This window comes from Channa argus, chromosome 13, assembly GCF_033026475.1.
Source record: "Channa argus isolate prfri chromosome 13, Channa argus male v1.0, whole genome shotgun sequence".
Classification (NCBI taxonomy): Eukaryota; Metazoa; Chordata; class Actinopteri; order Anabantiformes; family Channidae; genus Channa; species Channa argus.
The window spans coordinates 24152149-24171313 of NC_090209.1; the positions used below are offsets into that span (position 1 = coordinate 24152149).

Here is a 19165-nt window from a genome sequence, read left to right on the forward strand (position 1 = left end):
TTATTTGTTGTGTCTCTCTGGCTTTGAAATTCTGATTGGTTCTTCAAACATATTCATAATTTTTCTACTTTTTTCAAACTCCTGTCTAAACCCTTTGATTTATGCATTTTTCTACCCCTGGTTTAGAAAATCTGTTAAACTCATTGTTACACTTAAGATACTGCAGCCTCAGTCCTGTCAGGCCAATGTACTGTAGAGACTAATTGTGTGGTGGCTGAAACGAGACACACGACCATTTCTGTAAAGGGACAAATAGTATATCATAATAATGCAACAATCAAAATAAAACAGCTGCTGAGTTTTGGAAATGAAGTTGACTGAACCAGTTATTCTCCTCTTTTAATGCTGAGCACATATACTGTATGTAGTGTTTGTCCACTGACTGTAAGTTTTCAAAGTGTCTCCCAGTCAAACACCTGTGGTGTGTATGGTTCGGCCATTGATGCTTTTTGAACGTGCACAGTTTAAACAGATATTCTTCTAGTCGTCTCTGTTGGGATGTGAACACCATAATGAAAGGAAACTCTGCCTTTATTGTATTTATTCAAATTACTTTTATAATATTTCAGTGTTATTAAAGTCTAGTCTAGTCAGATTTCATTCTAAATTCTACTGTAATATTTCTCTGATATTCTTTTGTTTAGCTTTTATTGGCGGGGGAAATGATGAGAATACAAAAATATTAAAATCAGAATCAGAACACTGTTTATTGCCAGGAACAGCCAACAACACTTAACAGTATGAGGAATTAGTCTTAGTGTCAGGTGCAAATACATCTATAATATAAAGTTAAAAACCAAAGGTGTGGCACACAACAGATATCAAGTATGCACACATGTGCTGTGAGGTCCTGGTCTTAATGGACTGGAGCCTCTTCCCAGAGGGAAGGGAAATGAAAAGGGTCGGGTGCAATCCTGGCTGCCCTTTTTCGGGTCCTGGAGACGTACAAGCCCCTGGAGTGATGAGAGGCTGCAGCCAATCACCTTCTCAGCAGAGTGGATAATGCCGTCAGCCATAATTGTCATGGCCAGGGACAAGGCCATCTTCATCTGGAGGATGACGTGAAGGGATATTGTTTACAGCGTTTTGTAGGCAAACTACAGGGGATCGAGAAGGGAGTTTGTAATGTCCTTGAGGTGGGACAAGATGAGCCACTCAAAAGACTTCATGACCACAGCAGTTAGGGCCTGGGTCTGTAATCATTAAGCCCCATGATCCTGTCATTTTTAGTGGCTGGTACGATGGCCGAGGTCTTAAAGCAGGCTGGTACATATTTAGGTCCCCAGTGAGGTGACACCAGAGACAACTGATTGGCACAGTGCTTCAGGGTGACGGGGGAGACAGAGTTCCAGGGGTTCAGCCGTTTAAACCGCTCTATTCACATCTCACAGAACACTGTAAAATCTATCATCCGAAAATGGAAAGAGTGCGGCAAACCTGCCAAGACTTGGCCGCCCATGGTAACTCTGGAGGAGCTGCAGAGATCCACAGCTCAGGTGGGAGAATCTGTCCACAGGACAACTATTAGTCATTCACTCCACAAATCTGGCCTTTATGGAAGAGTGGTAAGAAGAAAGGCATTGCTGAAAGAAAGTCATGAGAAGACACAGCAAACATGTGGAAGAAGATGATCTGGTCAGATGAGACTAAAATTGAACTTTTTGGCCTAAATGCAAAACCCTACATTTGGCAGAAACTTAACACTGCACATAACCCTGAACACACCATCCAAACCGTGAAACATGGTGGTGGCAGCATCATGTTGTGGGGATGCTTTTCTTGAGCACAGACAGAGAAGCTGGTCAGAGTTGATGGGAAGATGGATGGAGCCAAATCCAGAGCAATGATAGAAAAAAAACATTAGTCTGCAAAAGACTTGAGACTGGGGAGGAGGTTCACCTTCCAGCAGGACAACGACCCTAAACATACAGCCAGAGCTACAATGGAATGGCTTAGATCAAAGCATATTCATGTGTTAAAATGGTCCAGTCAAAGTCCAGACCTGAATCCCGCCAAAAATTGCTGTTTACAGATGCTGTCCATCCAATCTGACTGAGCTTGAGCTATTTTGCAGAAGAAGAATGGGTACAAGTTTCATTCTCTAGGTGTGAAAAGCTGGTAGAAACATAACTCAAAAGACTTGCAAGGAATTGCTGTAATTGCAGCAAAACAGGGTTCTACAAAGCATTGACTCAGGGGGGCTGAATACAAATGCACAAATTAAAATCCCAATAAAACTCATTTGCATTTGTGGTTCTAACGTGACAAAATGAGGAAATTTACGATATGAAAACACAAAACAGTCAGGATCCATCTTTCCTTCATAGAACACCACCATTAAACATACATATGGTGATGGATTAGGGGTGAATGGAAAATGTCTGTCCCTCAGTGTTAACAATGATGCTTATTGACCATAATTGACCATCATGTGGCTATGACTCTGTGTTGTTGTACCAAAATCACTCAAAAGAGGGTTCAGACCTGTGCAGAGCTGAAAGCAGCCAGGGAACTTGCTATGATTATACCTGTGTCTCTCGTGTTAAAATAAATGCTGCTATGCTGAAGTTCTGTTTGCTAATTTAAACATTTACGCAGTAAGGTTGACTTTACAGAAGTATTTGAAAAGGTTTGTCTGTCATACTGTATTGACCAATAAAGCAATTGACCCAAACCGATGAAGCATAATATTAGGTTTTGGCCACCTGATGGATTTTAAATGGGGTGGGCAGTTGGCTCAGTTGTGAGAGAGAGTATTGATTTTGTGGGTCTTTTCACACAACTTAAAAAAATAGCAAAAGTTGAATATTACCAGTGTTATCCTTTAAAATGTCACGGATCCAACAAGTAACAAATGTTCATGTTCATGTTCTTGCTAAACAGCAAACTTGTGCCTCCAGGTAAAGGAGTTTGCTGTAGCTCAACTTGTCACAGTTGAAAACTTGTAAGTCTGATCTTCCTAATTGTGCTGTTTATTTAGAGCACAGGTGCACAGGGACTTCATAGCTCATTTGTGCCTGTCTACTGTGCATATGTGTTAGTTTGACTTTGGAAGATTTTTGTTTTATCGGTACATTATTGCCTAATCTTACCAGCGTGTTGGAGCAATAAACACTTCTGCAAAACACACATGCACACACACACCTTCTGGCCACTCCTCAGGCTTGCATCAAACTTGCCTCCGTGTCACCTGATGACGTCTTGGGCTCCAAGGATTCACTGCAATTAGAGGTGTTAAAACAACAAGCGCAGCATGATGCAGCCTCTTCACATGAACACATGATGCAATCTTTGCAAAGAGACGCACAGTTCACCAAAGTGCTGTTTCAGAGTTGAAGTCACTTCTACTTCCTGTTAACTGCATTCATCATTATACAGCCACACAATGGATTTAAGATTAAATGGCATTTCGCCTTCCGTCATCAACTAAGTTTTCATTGTAAAACATGTGATTCCCAGTCCCAGCACCTAACTTTGAATAGGTTTCAACACCTTCATAAAGAGGTTATCATCTTTGACATTAGGATTTATGAAGCACCTTCTTCCGATCTGTTGAGGTTAAACGGATAATAAAGTTCCGAAATTTCAGTCATTTTTCTTTTTTGTCGGCCTTTATGTGTAGGTTTATATTCGGGCAACTAATAAGCTACACGTGCAGCACTGGTGTAAAGATATGTTTACACGGTGTCTTATGGACACGGTCACTACTTACAATTAACTCTCCGGCTGGAAAGTAGATGGGATTTCAATGCGACACACATCCTTGTACCAATGCTAAAAGTTAAACTTGGAATAAATTTGACTGCTAGAAGAATCCCAGATAGCTTCTTACTTTAACTACAACAGGGAAACAGCAAGGTAGAAACCACAACCCAAACCAGTTCAGCATCCTGAATTAGCTTTTTTTTAAATTGGCTTTTGTACTGCATCAAAGGATTGAGGATTTTAGGGAGATGGAACAAAAGGGGAGTAAAGAAGCTGTGTGAGAGACTTACCTTAACTTGTAGAAAGGTAAGTAAGGCAAGACCAGGAAGCCATCAGCTCCTTTCCAACCAAGCAGGGTAGAAAAGAATTGTTCAGCCAGATCATTGTAGGAATCAGGACACTTCCAGCTCAAGGTTTGTCCAAGTAATTCGGCTGGTTCATAAACAAGGGTCACTCTTTAACCTTATGGTTTTCTAAACTTTCTTTTTTCTTAAGGATTAAGGCTTTTTTTCAAATCATGTCCTCTTTCAGTCACTCGCACTCCTCATTTGTGCTGCTGAACGTAATGGTGTCCCCTCCCCTTGCTAACAGAGGTGCCTTGCCTTCACATTCTTTACTGTCAAGACTCACTGTGATTACTGCTTCTCCTCAGTGTCCACGTGGTAAATAGTTGTTGGATTCTGTAAATATCATTGGAATTCTAACAATTTGTCCTTTGGCCCTACAACTATGAAACCCACCTCCTCCCATTTTCTAGTTCTAAAGCTGGCTGCTGGGTTGGGGTAAACCCACTAAAAACTTCACCCACGCTGATGCAGAATGAACATGTACTGAAGTATATTTTATACCAACTGCGCTGGGACAAAAACAGATACAACCCTCTGCAACTCTTTCTTCAGGCTCTGACGGGCTCATCATAAGTAAAATAAAGAAATCAGAATCCGCTTTATTGTCAGCTGTAACGAGTGATGTCAGGAGGAAAGAAACTGGTGGCTTTGGCAGAAAGAGCTCCGTACGCTGTGACAGAGGGGAGAAGCTGGAAGGGGTTGTGTCCAGGGTGAGAGGGGTCAGTGGCAATTTTCTTTACCCTGTTCCGAGCTCTCAATGTGTCAAATCCTGGACAGTAGTCAGGGGAACACCAGTGATTCTTTCTGCCTGCTGCCGCCTGTTCATGTCGTGTTTGGTGGATGCTTCAAGCCAAACTGTGAGCACAGGACAGTCTTAATGACAGCAGTATAGGACTGAATCAGCTTCTTCTGTTACAGGTTGAACTTCCTCAGCTGTTGTAGGAAGTACATCCTATACTGAGCCTTTCTGAGGATAGAATCAGTTTGGTTCTTCCACTTCAAGTCTTGGGAGAAACTGGACCCCAATAATTTGAAGGATTTCACAGTTCACACAGGCCTGCAGGATATAATGAAAGGAGGCTGTGTGAAATCCAGTGTTTTCTCCATATTCTTGCGGCTGACTGCACCACAGCACCAGCGAACTTCCCCACCTGCATCTCTTCCATGATGCAGTTGCGGATCCATAGAAAGCTGCTGCTCCCCCTAACGAAGATTTCGAAATAAATTTCTGGATGTATGAAGATTTTGGTGAAAGATTATGTGGAGTTTATGGTCTGATATTAGGAAGGTCATCTTTGGAATATGTTTTTTGGGTCTGAGTTGCCGCCTTCTTTTCTGTCATGAGCTGGCCCTGCGTTCCACCTCCTGTTTTAGACTTTTATTTTGTACCCTTTTTCCCTACTTCCTGTTCCCAATTCACTCCTGCAGCTTTGCCACTCATCATCATCATCTGATTGTTTTCACCTGTTCCTTGGTTCATTTATACCCTGCTCTCCCCACAGTCGCCTGCCAGATTCTCGTTGTTTCTCCTTGTGCTTCTGCCCATTTCCTGTTGGCCCCAAGTACTTAAAGTCCTTAAAGTACTTTTGCTCCCTGTAGCCTCACTGTTCCACCTGGGTCCCTCTCATTCACACACATATATTCTGTCTTATTGCGGAAAAGCTTCATTCCTCTGTTTTCCAGAGCAGACCTCCACCTCTCTAGATTTTCCTCCACCTGCTCCCTGCTCTCACTAAAAATCACAATGTCATATGCAAACATCATAGTCCATGGAGATTCCTGTCTAACCTCATCTGTCAGTCTGTCCATCACCCGAGCAAACAAGAAGGGGCTCAGAGCTGATCATTGATGCAGACCCACCTCCACCTTGAACTCCTCTGTCACACCTACAGCACCTCACCACGGTCTTACAGCTCTCATACATGTCCTGCACCACTCTAACATACTTCTCTGCCGCTCCAGACGTCCTCATACAATACTACAGCTCCTCTCTCTGCACCCTGTCATACGCTTTCTCTAAATCTACGAATACACAATGCAACTCCCTATGACCCTCTCTGTACTTCTCCATCAGCATCCTAGAAGCAAATACTGCATCTGTTGGACTCTTTCTAGGCATGAAACCATATTGCTGCTCACAAAAGTTTCCACTACTCTTTCCCACAACTTCATTGTTTGGTTTATCAGCTTTATTCCTCTGTAGTTCGCACAGCTCTGTTCATCTCCCTTGTTCTTAAAAATTGGTACCAGTACACTTCTCCTCCAGTCCTCAGCATCCTCTCACTCTCCAAGATCTTGGTAAAAAAACTATTCAGAAACTCTACTGCCACCTCTCCTAGACACTTCCATACCTCCACAGGTTTGTCATCAGGACCAACTGCCTTTCCACTCTTCATCCTCTTCAATGTCCTCCTCACTTCACTCTTACTAATCTTTGCTACTTCCTGCTCCACACCAGTCACCTCTTCTTCTCTTTGTTCCCTTTCATTTTCCTCATTCATCAACTCTTCAAAGTTCTCCTTCCATCTTCCCATCACACTCCTGGCACCTGTCAATAGAGTTCCATCCTTATCTTTAATCAGCCTAACCTGCTGCACATCCTCCCATCTCTGTCTCTCTGCTTCACCAACCTGTACAAATCTATCTCTCCAACCTAACAAACAAGTAACAAATAACTTCTAGTAAACTACTGTATCCTCATTCTGTTTAATATTGTAAGAATTGTTCGAAAGAACTGTGAATCCCACTGTCAGACATGTTGAATTTTACTCATTGTAATGTGAAGGCCATATGGGGTGGGGGGGTGGGGGGGGGGGTGACAGGAAAGATTATTAAGCTGTTTGACAACGAACTTTGTTTAGAAACCTGTAAGTGTTCAGCAGTTTCTCCTCTGTGCTCCATGTGGATGGAGACCCCAGAGGAAGCTGAACTCTGCTTCCCACAACTCCTCAACGCCTCTTGCAAGAAGCACATGCGTCCTCACTCAAAAGCAATGTTCTTTTACATTGTGCTTTCCTCTGTATCTGTGCTCACTGTGGCTCTCAACATGCTGGTCATCACCTCTATTTCCCACTTCAGGCACAGATAAATGTCTTAGTGATAATAATAGTTTGTTGTAGTGTGGTATGTTATTTGCTCACCACTGGTTTTGTAAGTCAACTATTTTTAATAGTAAGGATGTTGGTGTTGGTGCTTATAGTCTTCACATTGATGATTTTTCTATCCCTCCAGGCAGCTCCACTCTCCCACTAACCTTCTCCTCCTCTCTCTGGCTGTCTCAGACTTCCTTGTGGGCCTGTTTGTGATGCCGTTTCAGATCCTCTTAACAGAACCCTGCTGGTTCCTGGGTGACCTGCTGTGTGCGTGGTTTTATTTTGTACCTTTCGTCACTGTCTCTGCCTCAGTAGGACACATGGTGCTGATATCAGTTGACCGTTATGTTGCTATCTGTGACCCTCTGCATTATTCCACCAAAATCACTCAAAGGAGAGCTGAAGTCTGTGTTCTGCTGTGTTGGATTTCTTGTGTTTTTTATAGTTTTCTGATTTTATATGATAACCTGATACAACCAGGCAGCTATAACTCCTGCTATGGAGAATGCGTGATTATTATAATTGGAGCTGTCGACCTTGTGATAAACTTTATTATTCCCATTTCTGCCATCATCATTCTGTATGTGAGAGTGTTTGTGGTGGCTGTGTCTCAGGCTCGTGCCATGCGCTCCCACATTACAGCTGTCAAACTGCAGAGATCAGTGACTGTAACTGTGAAGAAATCAGAGCTGAAAGCAGCCAGGACTCTTGGAGTTGTTGTTGCTGTGTTTCTCATGTGTTACTGTCCATGTTACTGTGTGTCTCTTTCTGGCTACGACATCACAATCGATTCTTCAGCCAGTTTTTTTATGATCTTTCTTTTATTACTGAACTCCTGTCTAAACCCCGTGATCTATGCCCTTTTTTACCCGTGGTTTAGAGATTGTGTTAAACTCATTGTTACACTTCAGATACTTCAGCCTAACTCCTGTGAGGCCAAAATACTGTAGAGAGAAACTGTGGAGTGACTGAAAAGAAACAAGTTACTAGTTTTTGTGAAGAAGCAAATATGTCTATGTGCTGTTCATGAGTCACAGTAAGTGAAACATAGTCTGAAATCTTTTATATATATGTTTTTAGGCATATATGTAGTAATACATCAGTAATGATGGTTGTAGCTTTAATTATCACATGAGGTATTTCAAGGACCTGCATTACTCCAGTTATACTATGTGATATTTGCCTTAGTGTCTCTGTTTTAACCGAGAGGCTTTTTTTATGCTCACAGTATAATATGTGATTTTTTTCATGTCTGTCATATGCGTCTTAATAAAAGTTCATATGATCATAAAAACACAATTATAATATCTAAGTAATAGATCATTTCTCGTAACAGTATGTATGTAGCAGTTTGAGTTAATCAAATCAATCAAAATAGTATTTGTACTGTACCTTAAGTACAGATTAATGCATTTATAAGGGCTTTACAGACGACTGAAAGTTAAAGAAAGCTGTGAAAACACAAAATTTGATAATAATGTCCCTAAAACCAGAATATAGAAGTTGACAGAAAGCTATAAGACTATGAGAGTGAGACTAATGCACAAAAATAAAATAATTAATACACATAAGAGCTAAAACCAATGAATAAAATATGAAAAAAAACACAAAAGGAGAATAAAAGAAAATAGTAGATAAAATAATTAAAATGTAAAAGGTAGGTTTTAACTTTACTTTTAAAAACATCAAGCCTTTCTGTTGTGCTGAGAGCCGCAGGCAGACTGTTCCAGTGTCCCATAAATACTAAAAACCAGAAGATCTGAGAGCACTGACTAGTTCAAACCCTGGACGCATGTCAGACAGGAAGACTGGTGCAACACCGTAAGGTGCTTTAAAATGTGTGAAAGAATTTTACAATCAGTATGAAAACTGACAGAAAACCAGTGCACGGACTTAAAATAGGTGCAAAACGTTCTTATTTTGATTCTTGTCAGAACTCGGGCAGCTGAGTTCTCAATCAATTGTAACTGGTCTATGAGGTATTTGCGCCGACCAGAGAGGAGGACATTACCATAGTCCAGTCTGCTGGACATAAAAACCTGCATTAGTCTCTGAGAGAGAGAATTAGCCATAACTTAGCAATGTTTTTGAGGTGTCAATGATAGTTAAGACCCAAAATTGGGGCGGAGACAGAGCTGATGCTTTGGTGGGTATTTCTTCCAAAAGTTCAAAGGCATGAGCGGAAAAACAACTCAGGATGGGACTCGATAGCAGTTCTCTGTCAGAAATGATGTTAATGGGAAGTTCACTGATGTGGAAGAACTGCTGTCACAAGCTCTGCATGTTCTTTAAATAAGGCGAGCTTGGACAGGGGAAACACATTTCAGAAAAATCTGTCTATAATGCTTAAAATGGCCGCGTTAACTTCCAAGGGTCATAAGCCAGTATTGAAATCCAGCCACAGTTTATGAATGTTTGTGATTCCTGTCATACAGGTAGGAGGTGTAGGCCTGACCTAATACCCCAGGCTGCACTGAGGGCTACTTGTGTTGCCTGTCTGTTTGCCACATGCTCAGTAAAAATAAATTCTTCGCATTTTGTTTAAACTCCTTTCCTGCAACCTGCACTTGAGTTAAGCTAAAAACCTTAAATGTGACATCCTCGTTTATAAAACACCTGTCAGTGTAGTATCACATGATGTTAGTGGCAAATTAATATTTCATTGACTGTCGTCCTCTGGACTATTAAAAATCTTTATTATTAAATCCCTTGGACATGTAATTCTTCAGCTCTACAGGTATTAAGGGAGTTAGCTGAATCTGACATGTAGCACTCTTTTGATTAGGAAACATAAGAATATGAAGCCTTTGTTGCACAAGGCCCATTGACTTTTTTTCCTTAAGGTCATGAGTGACGCTGCTGTTTGTTTAGCAGCCAAAGCAAAACAAACTCAACCTGTTACACCAGGGATTCAATAGTTTCAGAGAGTGACAGAGAGCATCATGCTCTCTTTACACATGAGGGATGGCTAAGAGAAAGGAAGGAGGAGGGGGCTGGAGGGGGCTTGTATAACACATAGGTTTGCTCAGAAAGCTGCAAATGTTCAGCAGCTTCATCTTCCTCTTTCTCTCTGATGATGGAGACACTGCATGAAGCTGAACTCTGCTTTCCACAAATCAACACTTCCTGCAAGAAACACACTCGTCCTCACTCTGAATCAATGCTCATTTACATTCTGCTGTCCTTCATCTCTCTGCTCACTGTGGTTCTTAACCTGCTGGTCATCATCTCCATCTCACATTTCAGGCACAGATACATGTCTTAGCTTTGATGTTACTGTATGTTGATGTAGTAAAATTAATAGTAATAAGTGACTTCTAAACATCACATCCTGGTGGTTTGGTAAGATGGTTACTTGTAAACAGTCTTTAAAAACACTGTCATTTCTAATGTCATTGCTGTTCAGAAAACAATTTCTTATGTTAAAGATATTACTGACTGTAATATCACAGGAATAAATTTCTGTCCCTCCAGGCAGCTCCACACTCCCACCAACCTCCTCCTCCTCTCTCTGGCTGTCTCAGACTTCCTTGTGGGCCTCTTCGTGATGCCGTTTCAAATTCTCCTAATGGAACCCTGCTGGTTCCTGGGTGACCTGGTTTGTGTTCTGTTTTATTTTTTACCTTTTATCACTGTCTCTGCCTCAGTAGTAAACATGGTGCTGATATCAGTCGACCGTTATGTTGCTATCTGTTACCCTCTGCATTATTCCACCAGAATCACTCAGAAGAGAGTTCAGATCTGTGTTCTGCTGTGTTGGACTTATTCTATTTTCTACAGCTTTATGTTATTTGACAACCTTAAACCACCAGGCAGGTATAACTCCTGCTATGGAGAATGTGTGATTAATGTCATAGTAGCTCTTGACCTTGCATTAGGTTTTATTATCCCTGTTTCCACCCTCATCATTCTGTATGTGAGAGTGTTTGTGGTGGCTGTGTCTCAGGCTCGTGCCATGCGCTCCCACATTACAGCTGTCAAACTGCAGAGATCAGTGACTGTAACTGTGAAGAAATCAGAGCTGAAAGCAGCCAGGACTCTTGGAGTTGTTGTTGCTGTGTTTCTCACGTGTTACTGTCCATATTATAGTGTGTGTGTCTCTGGCTATGACATCATTTGGGGTTCCTCAAATAACCTCTTTATTGTTTTTCTTGTATTTTTTAACTCCAGTTTAAACCCTGTGATCTATGGTCTTTTCTACCCCTGGTTCAGAAAATCAGTGAAAGTCATTGTTACACTTGAGATACTGCGTCCCAGCTCCTATCAGGCCAACATACTTTAATGAAATTTCCAGGAGTGACTGATATGAGACATAAACTTAATTCGTTTTTGTTTGTTTTAGAATCTGTTTTTTAAAGTGTGCTGATCAATAAAAAAAATGTTATTATAGTTCCATATTTTAATATTATTTGTAGTGATGCCATTAAGTATTTTATCATTATAAACCAATCAGGCATAACACTATGACCACCTTTGCAAATTAATGCATCCAACACAGCAGCTCTGCCTCGAATTCTACTTTTACACTGGTATAATTTCTCAGTTTTTATGTTGAAACTGTCAGAAAGGTGATAATTCTGCTATGTGTTTATTATTGAGGTCAAAGTGGGAAGTGAGGTCGCACTGGAGATTATTGTAAGTAGAGATGGTTCTAATGTTTTATCCACCTCGTACATTTTAAATATGGCATTTTCAGCTCAGTGACCATTGAGTTACCAAACTCTAAATACTTAGCAGCCTCACTTCCAATATAATAAAAAACCGTGCTGAAAAAAGAACTCTTCTGAAGCTTTGTACTAAAATCTAAAAACCCAAAATCCTCTCTGTTCTTTCCTGCACTTCTTCTCATAGCACTTTGCTTTAATGATTTTTTTTTGTTCGCCTTTTACTTCACTTATAAGGTGGATGAACGCATCGCCCGAATGATTAAATTTAAATGTAAGTAGAGGTGCACTTTTTTTTTTCAGACACTGCAGAGAATGGGCACAGTATTTACAACAGTGTTGGTTTTTGAACAAACACTTTACCCACTGGAGCTGTGTGTCTGGCAACAATGGAGGCGTACGACTCCAACAAATAAATGAATCCAGGCTGCAGGCTGACAACTGACCAATTGTAAATACAGAAGATTCCAAACTCATCAGCCACTTGGGTTTCAGAGAGACTTTACGCCATAGCTCCAAGAATCCACATAGGGCTCAGTGACCTCAACCTTTTAGAAAAGTGAGCTCTCTCAAAAACACTTCGAAGCAAATATCTCTCCACTCTGCTGAAATGTTTAGTGAATCTGGGTTACAGGAGTCTTACCAGGCGTACACACATACAGCTACAATATATTTGGCTTCAGCTGGTCTGCGGTGATGATGTCATAGTAGAAAGAGTTCTTGTGGTATGTTGTGCTATCTGAACCAACAGTGGTGCTGAATGGTTTTTAAAAGTTATTCTTGTTTTTGTCTTTCCTGCAAACCAGCCTTTTCTCTTTTTACTTTATAAATACCCCCCTATATAATAAACTGCCTCTGTGTCAATGTCTGCTGGAGTCAAAATGCTACTGTTTGACTCTAGTTGAGCTGCATCACAGAATATTTGCATAAAGTTCTGCTTTCATCAACTTCCACAACTGAGATGCTGTTGTATCCGAAGCACAGGTACAGATACTTACAGTGCATCCTGAAAGTATTCCCAGCACTTAACTTTTAAGACTTAAGACTTCTATAGTTACCCTAACCCTTATACAAGTATGTATAGGCAACCCTTAATCCTCCCTTGAGCAAGCCCTAGGCAACAGTGGAGAGAAAAAACTTCCTTAATTGCAAGAAACCTCCAGCAGAACCAGGCTCAGGGTGGACGACCATCTGCCTTGATCAGTTGGGGTGAGTGGAAAGTGAAGAGAGAAAAGAAAAAGAGCAACAAAAGCAACAACAAAACATCGGGCAGCTTGGTAGAACCAGTAGCTACACAGTGGAAAACACACAGCTTCAAAGTCAGGGACACCTGGAAAGAAAAGGACAGGTAGAAGGAGACAGAAAAGGTGAAAGACAACTACGGGACACAACTACGCAAGAAAACACGGAGTTAATATTATATAGTGGTGACAAATAAATGTGGGGTGAGAGCAGAGAGGGACAAGAGGACAAAAGGGGCTGAGTGCATTGGGGGGGGGTCCCCTAGCAGTCTAAGCCTATAGCAGCATAACTATAACTTACTATAAGCTTTATCAAAGAAGGAAGGTTTTGAGCCTAGACTTAAAAGTAGAGAGGGTGTCTTCTTCCTGAATCTGAACTGGAAGCTGGTTCCACAAGAGAGGAGCTTGATAGCTAAAGGCTCTGCCTCCCATTCTACCTTTAAAAATTCTGGAAACCACAAGTAGGCCTACCTCCGCTCATATGTCAGCCAATGTTCCTGCCTCTTCTGGAAGAAGTTGCCTTATAAACATGAAACATACAAAAAAAGACAAAGTTCTTGAGAACATTGGACCAAGGTGATCGATCATGGCGTCATGTTCTTTTCCAGAGAGTAGCTCCTGTCGTCTTGTGCCACTTGCAGGTACAGTCATATGGTGTCTGTTACATGAACTCTCAGGTAGGATCTTTCGATTGTTGTATTCAAAATAAAAAATGATAATTTTTCTGACTTATTTTCCTGTCCTACAGAAATTACATTTCTGTAGGACATATAGGAAACATAAACACCTATATTAATCAACAAGTTATGCACATCTTAAAACGTGTTAGCACATGACTGAAAACAAGCAAAATAATACAGCATAACATGGTTTTAACATCCAGTTACACACGACTCAGTAGTTAGACACGGTTTTTCTAAACCTTTTGGTAATTTTCTTTACATGATCCCAACCATGAATAATCCAAAGTTTTTATGTATTTTTAAATTTTAACAAACACTTGACTTCTATTTCTTTACATACATCATATGTGTCAAACATAACTTCTAGTAGACTACTGTACCCTCATTCTGTTTAATATTGAAACAATTGTTCTAAAGAACTGTGAATCCCACTGTCAGACATTGAATTTTACTGTTTGTAATGTGAAGGCCATATGGGGTGGGGGGTGGAGGGGGTGGGTTGGTGGTGACAGGAGAGATTATTAAGCTGTTTGACAAAGAACTTTGTTTAGAAACCTGTAAGTGTTCAGCAGTTTCTCCTCTGTGCTCCATGTGGATGGAGACCCCAGAGGAAGCTGAACTCTGCTTCCCACAACTCCTCAACGCCTCTTGCAAGAAGCACATGCGTCCTCACTCAAAAGCAATGTTCTTTTACATTGTGCTTTCCTCTGTATCTGTGCTCACTGTGGCTCTCAACATGCTGGTCATCACCTCAATTTCCCACTTCAGGCACAGATAAATGTCTTAGTGATAATAATAGTTCGTTGTAGTGTGGTATGTTATTTGCTCATCACTGGTTTTGTTAGTCAACTATTACTAGGATTTTCTCTCCCTCCAGGCAGCTCCACACTCCCACCAACCTCCTCCTCCTCTCTCTGGCTGTCTCAGACTTCCTTGTGGGCCTGTTTGTGATGCCGTTTCAGATCCTCTTAACAGAACCCTGCTGGTTCCTGGGTGACCTGCTGTGTGCTTGGTTTTATTTTGTACCTTTCGTCACTGTCTCTGCCTCAGTAGTAAACATGGTGCTGATATCAGTCGACCGTTATGCTGCTATCTGTGACCCTCTGCATTATTCCACCAAAATCACTCAAAGGAGAGCTGAAGTCTGTGTTCTGCTGTGTTGGATTTCTTGTGTTTTTTATAGTTTTCTGATTTTATATGATAACCTGATACAACCAGGCAGGTATAACACCTGCTATGGAGAATGTGTGAATAAAATATTTGGAGTCGCTGACCTTACCTTGGGTTTTATTATCCCCATTTCCACCATCATCATTCTGTATGTGAGAGTGTTTGTGGTGGCTGTGTCTCAGGCTCGTGCCATGCGCTCCCACATTACAGCTGTCAAACTGCAGAGATCAGTGACTGTAACTGTGAAGAAATCAGAGCTGAAAGCAGCCAGGACTCTTGGAGTTGTTGTTGCTGTGTTTCTCATGTGTTATTGTCCACCTTACTGTGTGTCTCTTTCTGGCTACGACATCACAATCGATTCTTCAGCCAATTTGTTTATGATCTTTCTGATATTGCTGAACTCCTGTCTAAACCCTGTGATCTATGCCCTTTTTTACCCGTGGTTTAGAGATTGTGTTAAACTCATTGTTACACTTCAGATACTTCAGCCTAACTCCTGCGAGGCCAAAATACTGTAGAGAGAAACTGTGGAGTGACTGAAAACAGACAAACAGAATGTTGAGTATATGCTGTTGATGAGTCACAGAAGTGAAAGATAGTCTGAAATCTATTATATATCTATGTTTTTATGCATATATGTAGTAATACATCAGTAATGGTCACATGTGGTATTTTAAGGACCTGCATTACTCCAGTTATACAATGTAGTATTTGCTTCACTGTCTCTATTTTAACCGAACAGCTGTTTTTATGCTCACAGTATAATATGTGATTTCACATCTGTCAATAAAATAATAAAAGTTCATATAATCACAAAAACTCAATTGTAATATCTAAGTAATAGATCTTTTCTTGTTACAGTATGTATGTAGCAGTTGATTTGATCAATCAAATCGATCAAAATGGTATTTTTATTGTACCTTAAGTACAGATTAATGCATTTATAAGGGCTTTACAGACGACTGAAAGTTAAAGAAAGCTGTAAAAAGACAATAAAAGATAAAAAAAATTTTATAATAATGTCTCTAAAACCATAATATAGAAGTTGACAGAAAGCTATAAGACTATGAGAGTGAGACTAATGCACACAAATAAAATAATAAATACACATAAGAGCTAAAGCCAATGAATAAAATATGAAAAAAAAACACAAAAGGAGAATAAAAGAAAGTAGTAGATAAAATAATTAAAATGTAATGTACGTTTTGTATAAGGACAGACCCAAGTGAAGAGACGGCGAGAGGGAGTTAACTGATAAACAGGTTTATTAAGGGCAAACCTCTCAGGATTCAAGGAGGACATGGAAAAAAGCACGACAGGTAGTAAAACATTAAACACGAAGATATGAGGCTGAGATAACAAAAACAGAACAAAACCAAACCTTGGACACAGAACAATTCAAAAACGAGAATCAGGAATCCAAAAACACATGTCAGGTAAATCAGGGAGCAAGGTGCACTGTCCGGGAGTTAGACAGAGGATCTGGCAGGGGACTGTGGGGAGAGCTGGGTATAAATGAACCGGGGAACAGGTGAAAACAATCAGTGATGAACTAACACGAGGCAGGTAGCAGGTAAAGGGGGCTACAAAATAAAAGTCCTGGGCAGGAAGTGGAGCTGGCGGGCCGTTACAACTTCCTTGTATTTCGGCTGGTGAACTGCACTTGCTTGACATCTAAGGTCGAATTACAGACACTGCGAAGAATGGGCACATTATTAACAACAGTGTTGGTTTTTGAACAAACACTTTACCCACTGGAGCTGTGTGTCTGGCAACAATGGAGGCGTACGACTCCAACAAATAAATGAATCCAGGCTGCAGGCTGACAACTGACCAATTGTAAATACAGAAGATTCCAAACTCATCAGCCACTTGGGTTTCAGAAAGACTTTACGCCATAGCTCCAAGAATCCACATAGGGCTCAGTGACCTCAACCTTTTAGAAAAGTGAGCTCTCTCAAAAACACTTCGAAGCAAATATCTCTCCACTCTGCTGAAATGTTTAGTGAATCTGGGTTACAGGAGTCTTACCAGGCGTACACACATACAGCTACAATATATTTGGCTTCAGCTGGTCTGCGGTGATGATGTCATAGTAGAAAGAGTTCTTGTGGTATGTTGTGCTATCTGAACCAACAGTGGTGCTGAATGGTTTTTAAAAGTTATTCTTGTTTTTGTCTTTCCTGCAAACCAGCTTTTTCTCTTTTTACTTTAGAAACACCCCACTATATAAGAAACTCCCTCTTTGTAAATGTCTGCTGGAGTCAAAATGCTACTGTTTGACTCTAGTTGAGCTGCATCACAGAATTCTGCTTTCATCAACTTCCACAACTGAGATCCTGTTGTATCCGAAGCACAGATACAGATACTTACAGTGCATCCTGAAAGTATTCCCAGCACTTAACTTTTAAGACTTAAGACTTCTATAGTTACCCTAACCCTTATACAAGTATGTATAGGCAACCCTTAATCCTCCCTTGAGCAAGCCCTAGGCAACAGTGGAGAGAAAAAACTTCCTTAATTGCAAGAAACCTCCAGCAGAACCAGGCTCAGGTTGGACGACCATCTGCCTTGACCAGTTGGGGTGAGTGGAAAGTGAAGAGAGAAAAGAAAAAGAGCAACAAAAGCAACAACAAAACATCGGGCAGCTTGGTAGAACCAGTAGCTGCACAGTGGAAAACACACAGCTTCAAAGCCAGAAACACCTGGAAAGAAAAGGACAGAGAGAGGGAGACAGAAAAGGAGAAAGACAACTACGGGAGACAACTACGCATGAAAACACGGAGTTAATGTTATATAGTGGTGACAAATAAATGTGGGGGGAGAGCAGAGAGGGACAAGAGGACAAAAGGGGCTGCTTGCATTGGGGGGGGTCCCACCTTATAGCAGCATAACTATAACAGACTATAAAGAGGAAGGTTTTAAGCCTAGACTCAAAAGTAGAGAGGGTGTCTGCTTCCTGAATCTGAACTGGTAGCTGGTTCCACAGGAGAGGAGCTTGATAGCTAAAGGCTCTACCTCCATTCTACCTTTGGAAATTCTGGAAACCACAAGTAGGCCTGCATTCTGGGATTGAAGTGGTCTAATCGGGTGATACAGTACTATGAGATCTTCTATATATTATGGAGCCTGATCATTCAAAGTTTTATATGTAAAAAGCAGGGTTTTAAATTCTATTCTAGATTTAATGGGAAGCCAATGGAGAGAAGCTAGTGAAGATGAAATATGATCTCTCTTGCTAATTCCAGTCAGCACTATTGCTGCAGCATTTTGGATTAATTGCAGGCTCTTTAGGGAGTTACTGGGGCATCCTGAAAGTAGGGAATTACAGTAGTCCAACCTAGAAGTAACAAATGCAACCAGTTTTTCCATTGTATCAACACTAGAAAGGCAGCACGTTTCCCACATGCTACATCATAAAGAGGAATGACAGAGAGAGAGAGAGACAGAAGATGAGGGGTGCATTTATTTACCTCGACAGAACAACTATGAATTTAAATACACTGAACAAAATGTAGATAAATGTAGAGAAAAGCATATGACAATTTAAATGTGAATCCCTTCTGACAAACTGATGGCACATCCAGTGATCACTTAAATCACAAGTACAAGCACAACACCAACCTGGGAACAGGTGAAAGTAAAGATACTTTGTGCCATATGCTGCCAGTATTTACTGATACTTTAATGCAGATGAATGTGTTTATTATGTGACATCATTTCCTTGTTTTCATTGGCAAAAGATAAAAGTGCTGTACTGTGAAATGTGCACAGCAAAATGATGGCAACATGCAACACAACTTTACTGTGAACTGCAGAAGGGAAGAATGTCTAGATTGAAGAAAAAAGTTGGTTTACTTACTGATAAAAGACAGTTAATTGGAAAAAAGCCCAGGGACGACCAAGAGCCCACGTACACAGCTTAGCATAAGTGAAGATTCCTTTTCTCTAAACAGTTAGAGCCCAACTATATTGTAACATCCCAAAAAGCAGTGCTGCTTGTTACGTAAAATTTCCTAAATTGACCAGAAACTATGTCCACCAAGCACAGACAGTAGTTCTATCCATTTGTGTTGTGCCTGGCGGGTTTTTGGCCTCTACCTTCACCTTACGCTGTATCTCCCTGTAGTCCTGTCTACTCTCTTCAGTCCTCTCAGTGTCCCACTTCTTCTTACCTAACTTCTTTCTCTGTATACAATCCTGAACTTCCTCATTCAGCCACCAATTCTCCTTGTCCACTTTCCACTTTCCAGATCACACACC

The 19165-nt window shown here is 40.8% G+C and overlaps 3 protein-coding genes across 3 annotated transcripts; all 3 read left to right on the top strand.

The window, feature by feature from the left end:
• Positions 1 to 6957: 6957 nt before the first annotated feature.
• On the top strand, positions 6958 to 8094 carry LOC137140237 (trace amine-associated receptor 4-like). Its single transcript, XM_067528467.1, has 2 exons — positions 6958 to 7130; positions 7284 to 8094. Exons 1-2 carry the CDS (start codon positions 6958 to 6960, stop codon positions 8092 to 8094), a joined length of 984 nt encoding a protein of 327 aa, XP_067384568.1.
• Positions 8095 to 10304: 2210 nt separating this feature from the next.
• LOC137139305 (trace amine-associated receptor 13c-like) lies at positions 10305 to 11426 on the top strand. Its single transcript, XM_067526356.1, has 3 exons — positions 10305 to 10390; positions 10619 to 10742; positions 11157 to 11426. Exons 1-3 carry the CDS (start codon positions 10305 to 10307, stop codon positions 11424 to 11426), a joined length of 480 nt encoding a protein of 159 aa, XP_067382457.1.
• A 2901-nt stretch (positions 11427 to 14327) lies between these two features.
• Positions 14328 to 15420, top strand: LOC137140212 (trace amine-associated receptor 13c-like). The gene is made up of 2 exons (XM_067528411.1): positions 14328 to 14500; positions 14610 to 15420. The coding sequence occupies exons 1-2, from the start codon at positions 14328 to 14330 to the stop codon at positions 15418 to 15420; spliced, it is 984 nt and encodes a 327-aa protein (XP_067384512.1).
• The last annotated feature ends 3745 nt before the right edge of the window (positions 15421 to 19165 follow it).

Bases quoted from the DNA above. Each gene is read 5' to 3' on its own strand.
- LOC137140237 (XM_067528467.1), top strand. From the start codon at position 6,958: ATGGAGACCCCAGAGGAAGCTGAACTCTGCTTCCCACAACTCCTCAAC. The intron at 7,131-7,283 runs GCACAGATAAAT...CTATCCCTCCAG, and splicing joins ACCTCTATTTCCCACTTCAG to GCAGCTCCACTCTCCCACTA.
- LOC137139305 (XM_067526356.1), top strand. From the start codon at position 10,305: ATGCTCATTTACATTCTGCTGTCCTTCATCTCTCTGCTCACTGTGGTT. The intron at 10,391-10,618 runs GCACAGATACAT...CTGTCCCTCCAG, and splicing joins ATCTCCATCTCACATTTCAG to GCAGCTCCACACTCCCACCA. The intron at 10,743-11,156 runs GTTTGTGTTCTG...GTAACTGTGAAG, and splicing joins GCTGGTTCCTGGGTGACCTG to AAATCAGAGCTGAAAGCAGC.
- LOC137140212 (XM_067528411.1), top strand. From the start codon at position 14,328: ATGGAGACCCCAGAGGAAGCTGAACTCTGCTTCCCACAACTCCTCAAC. The intron at 14,501-14,609 runs GCACAGATAAAT...CTCTCCCTCCAG, and splicing joins ACCTCAATTTCCCACTTCAG to GCAGCTCCACACTCCCACCA.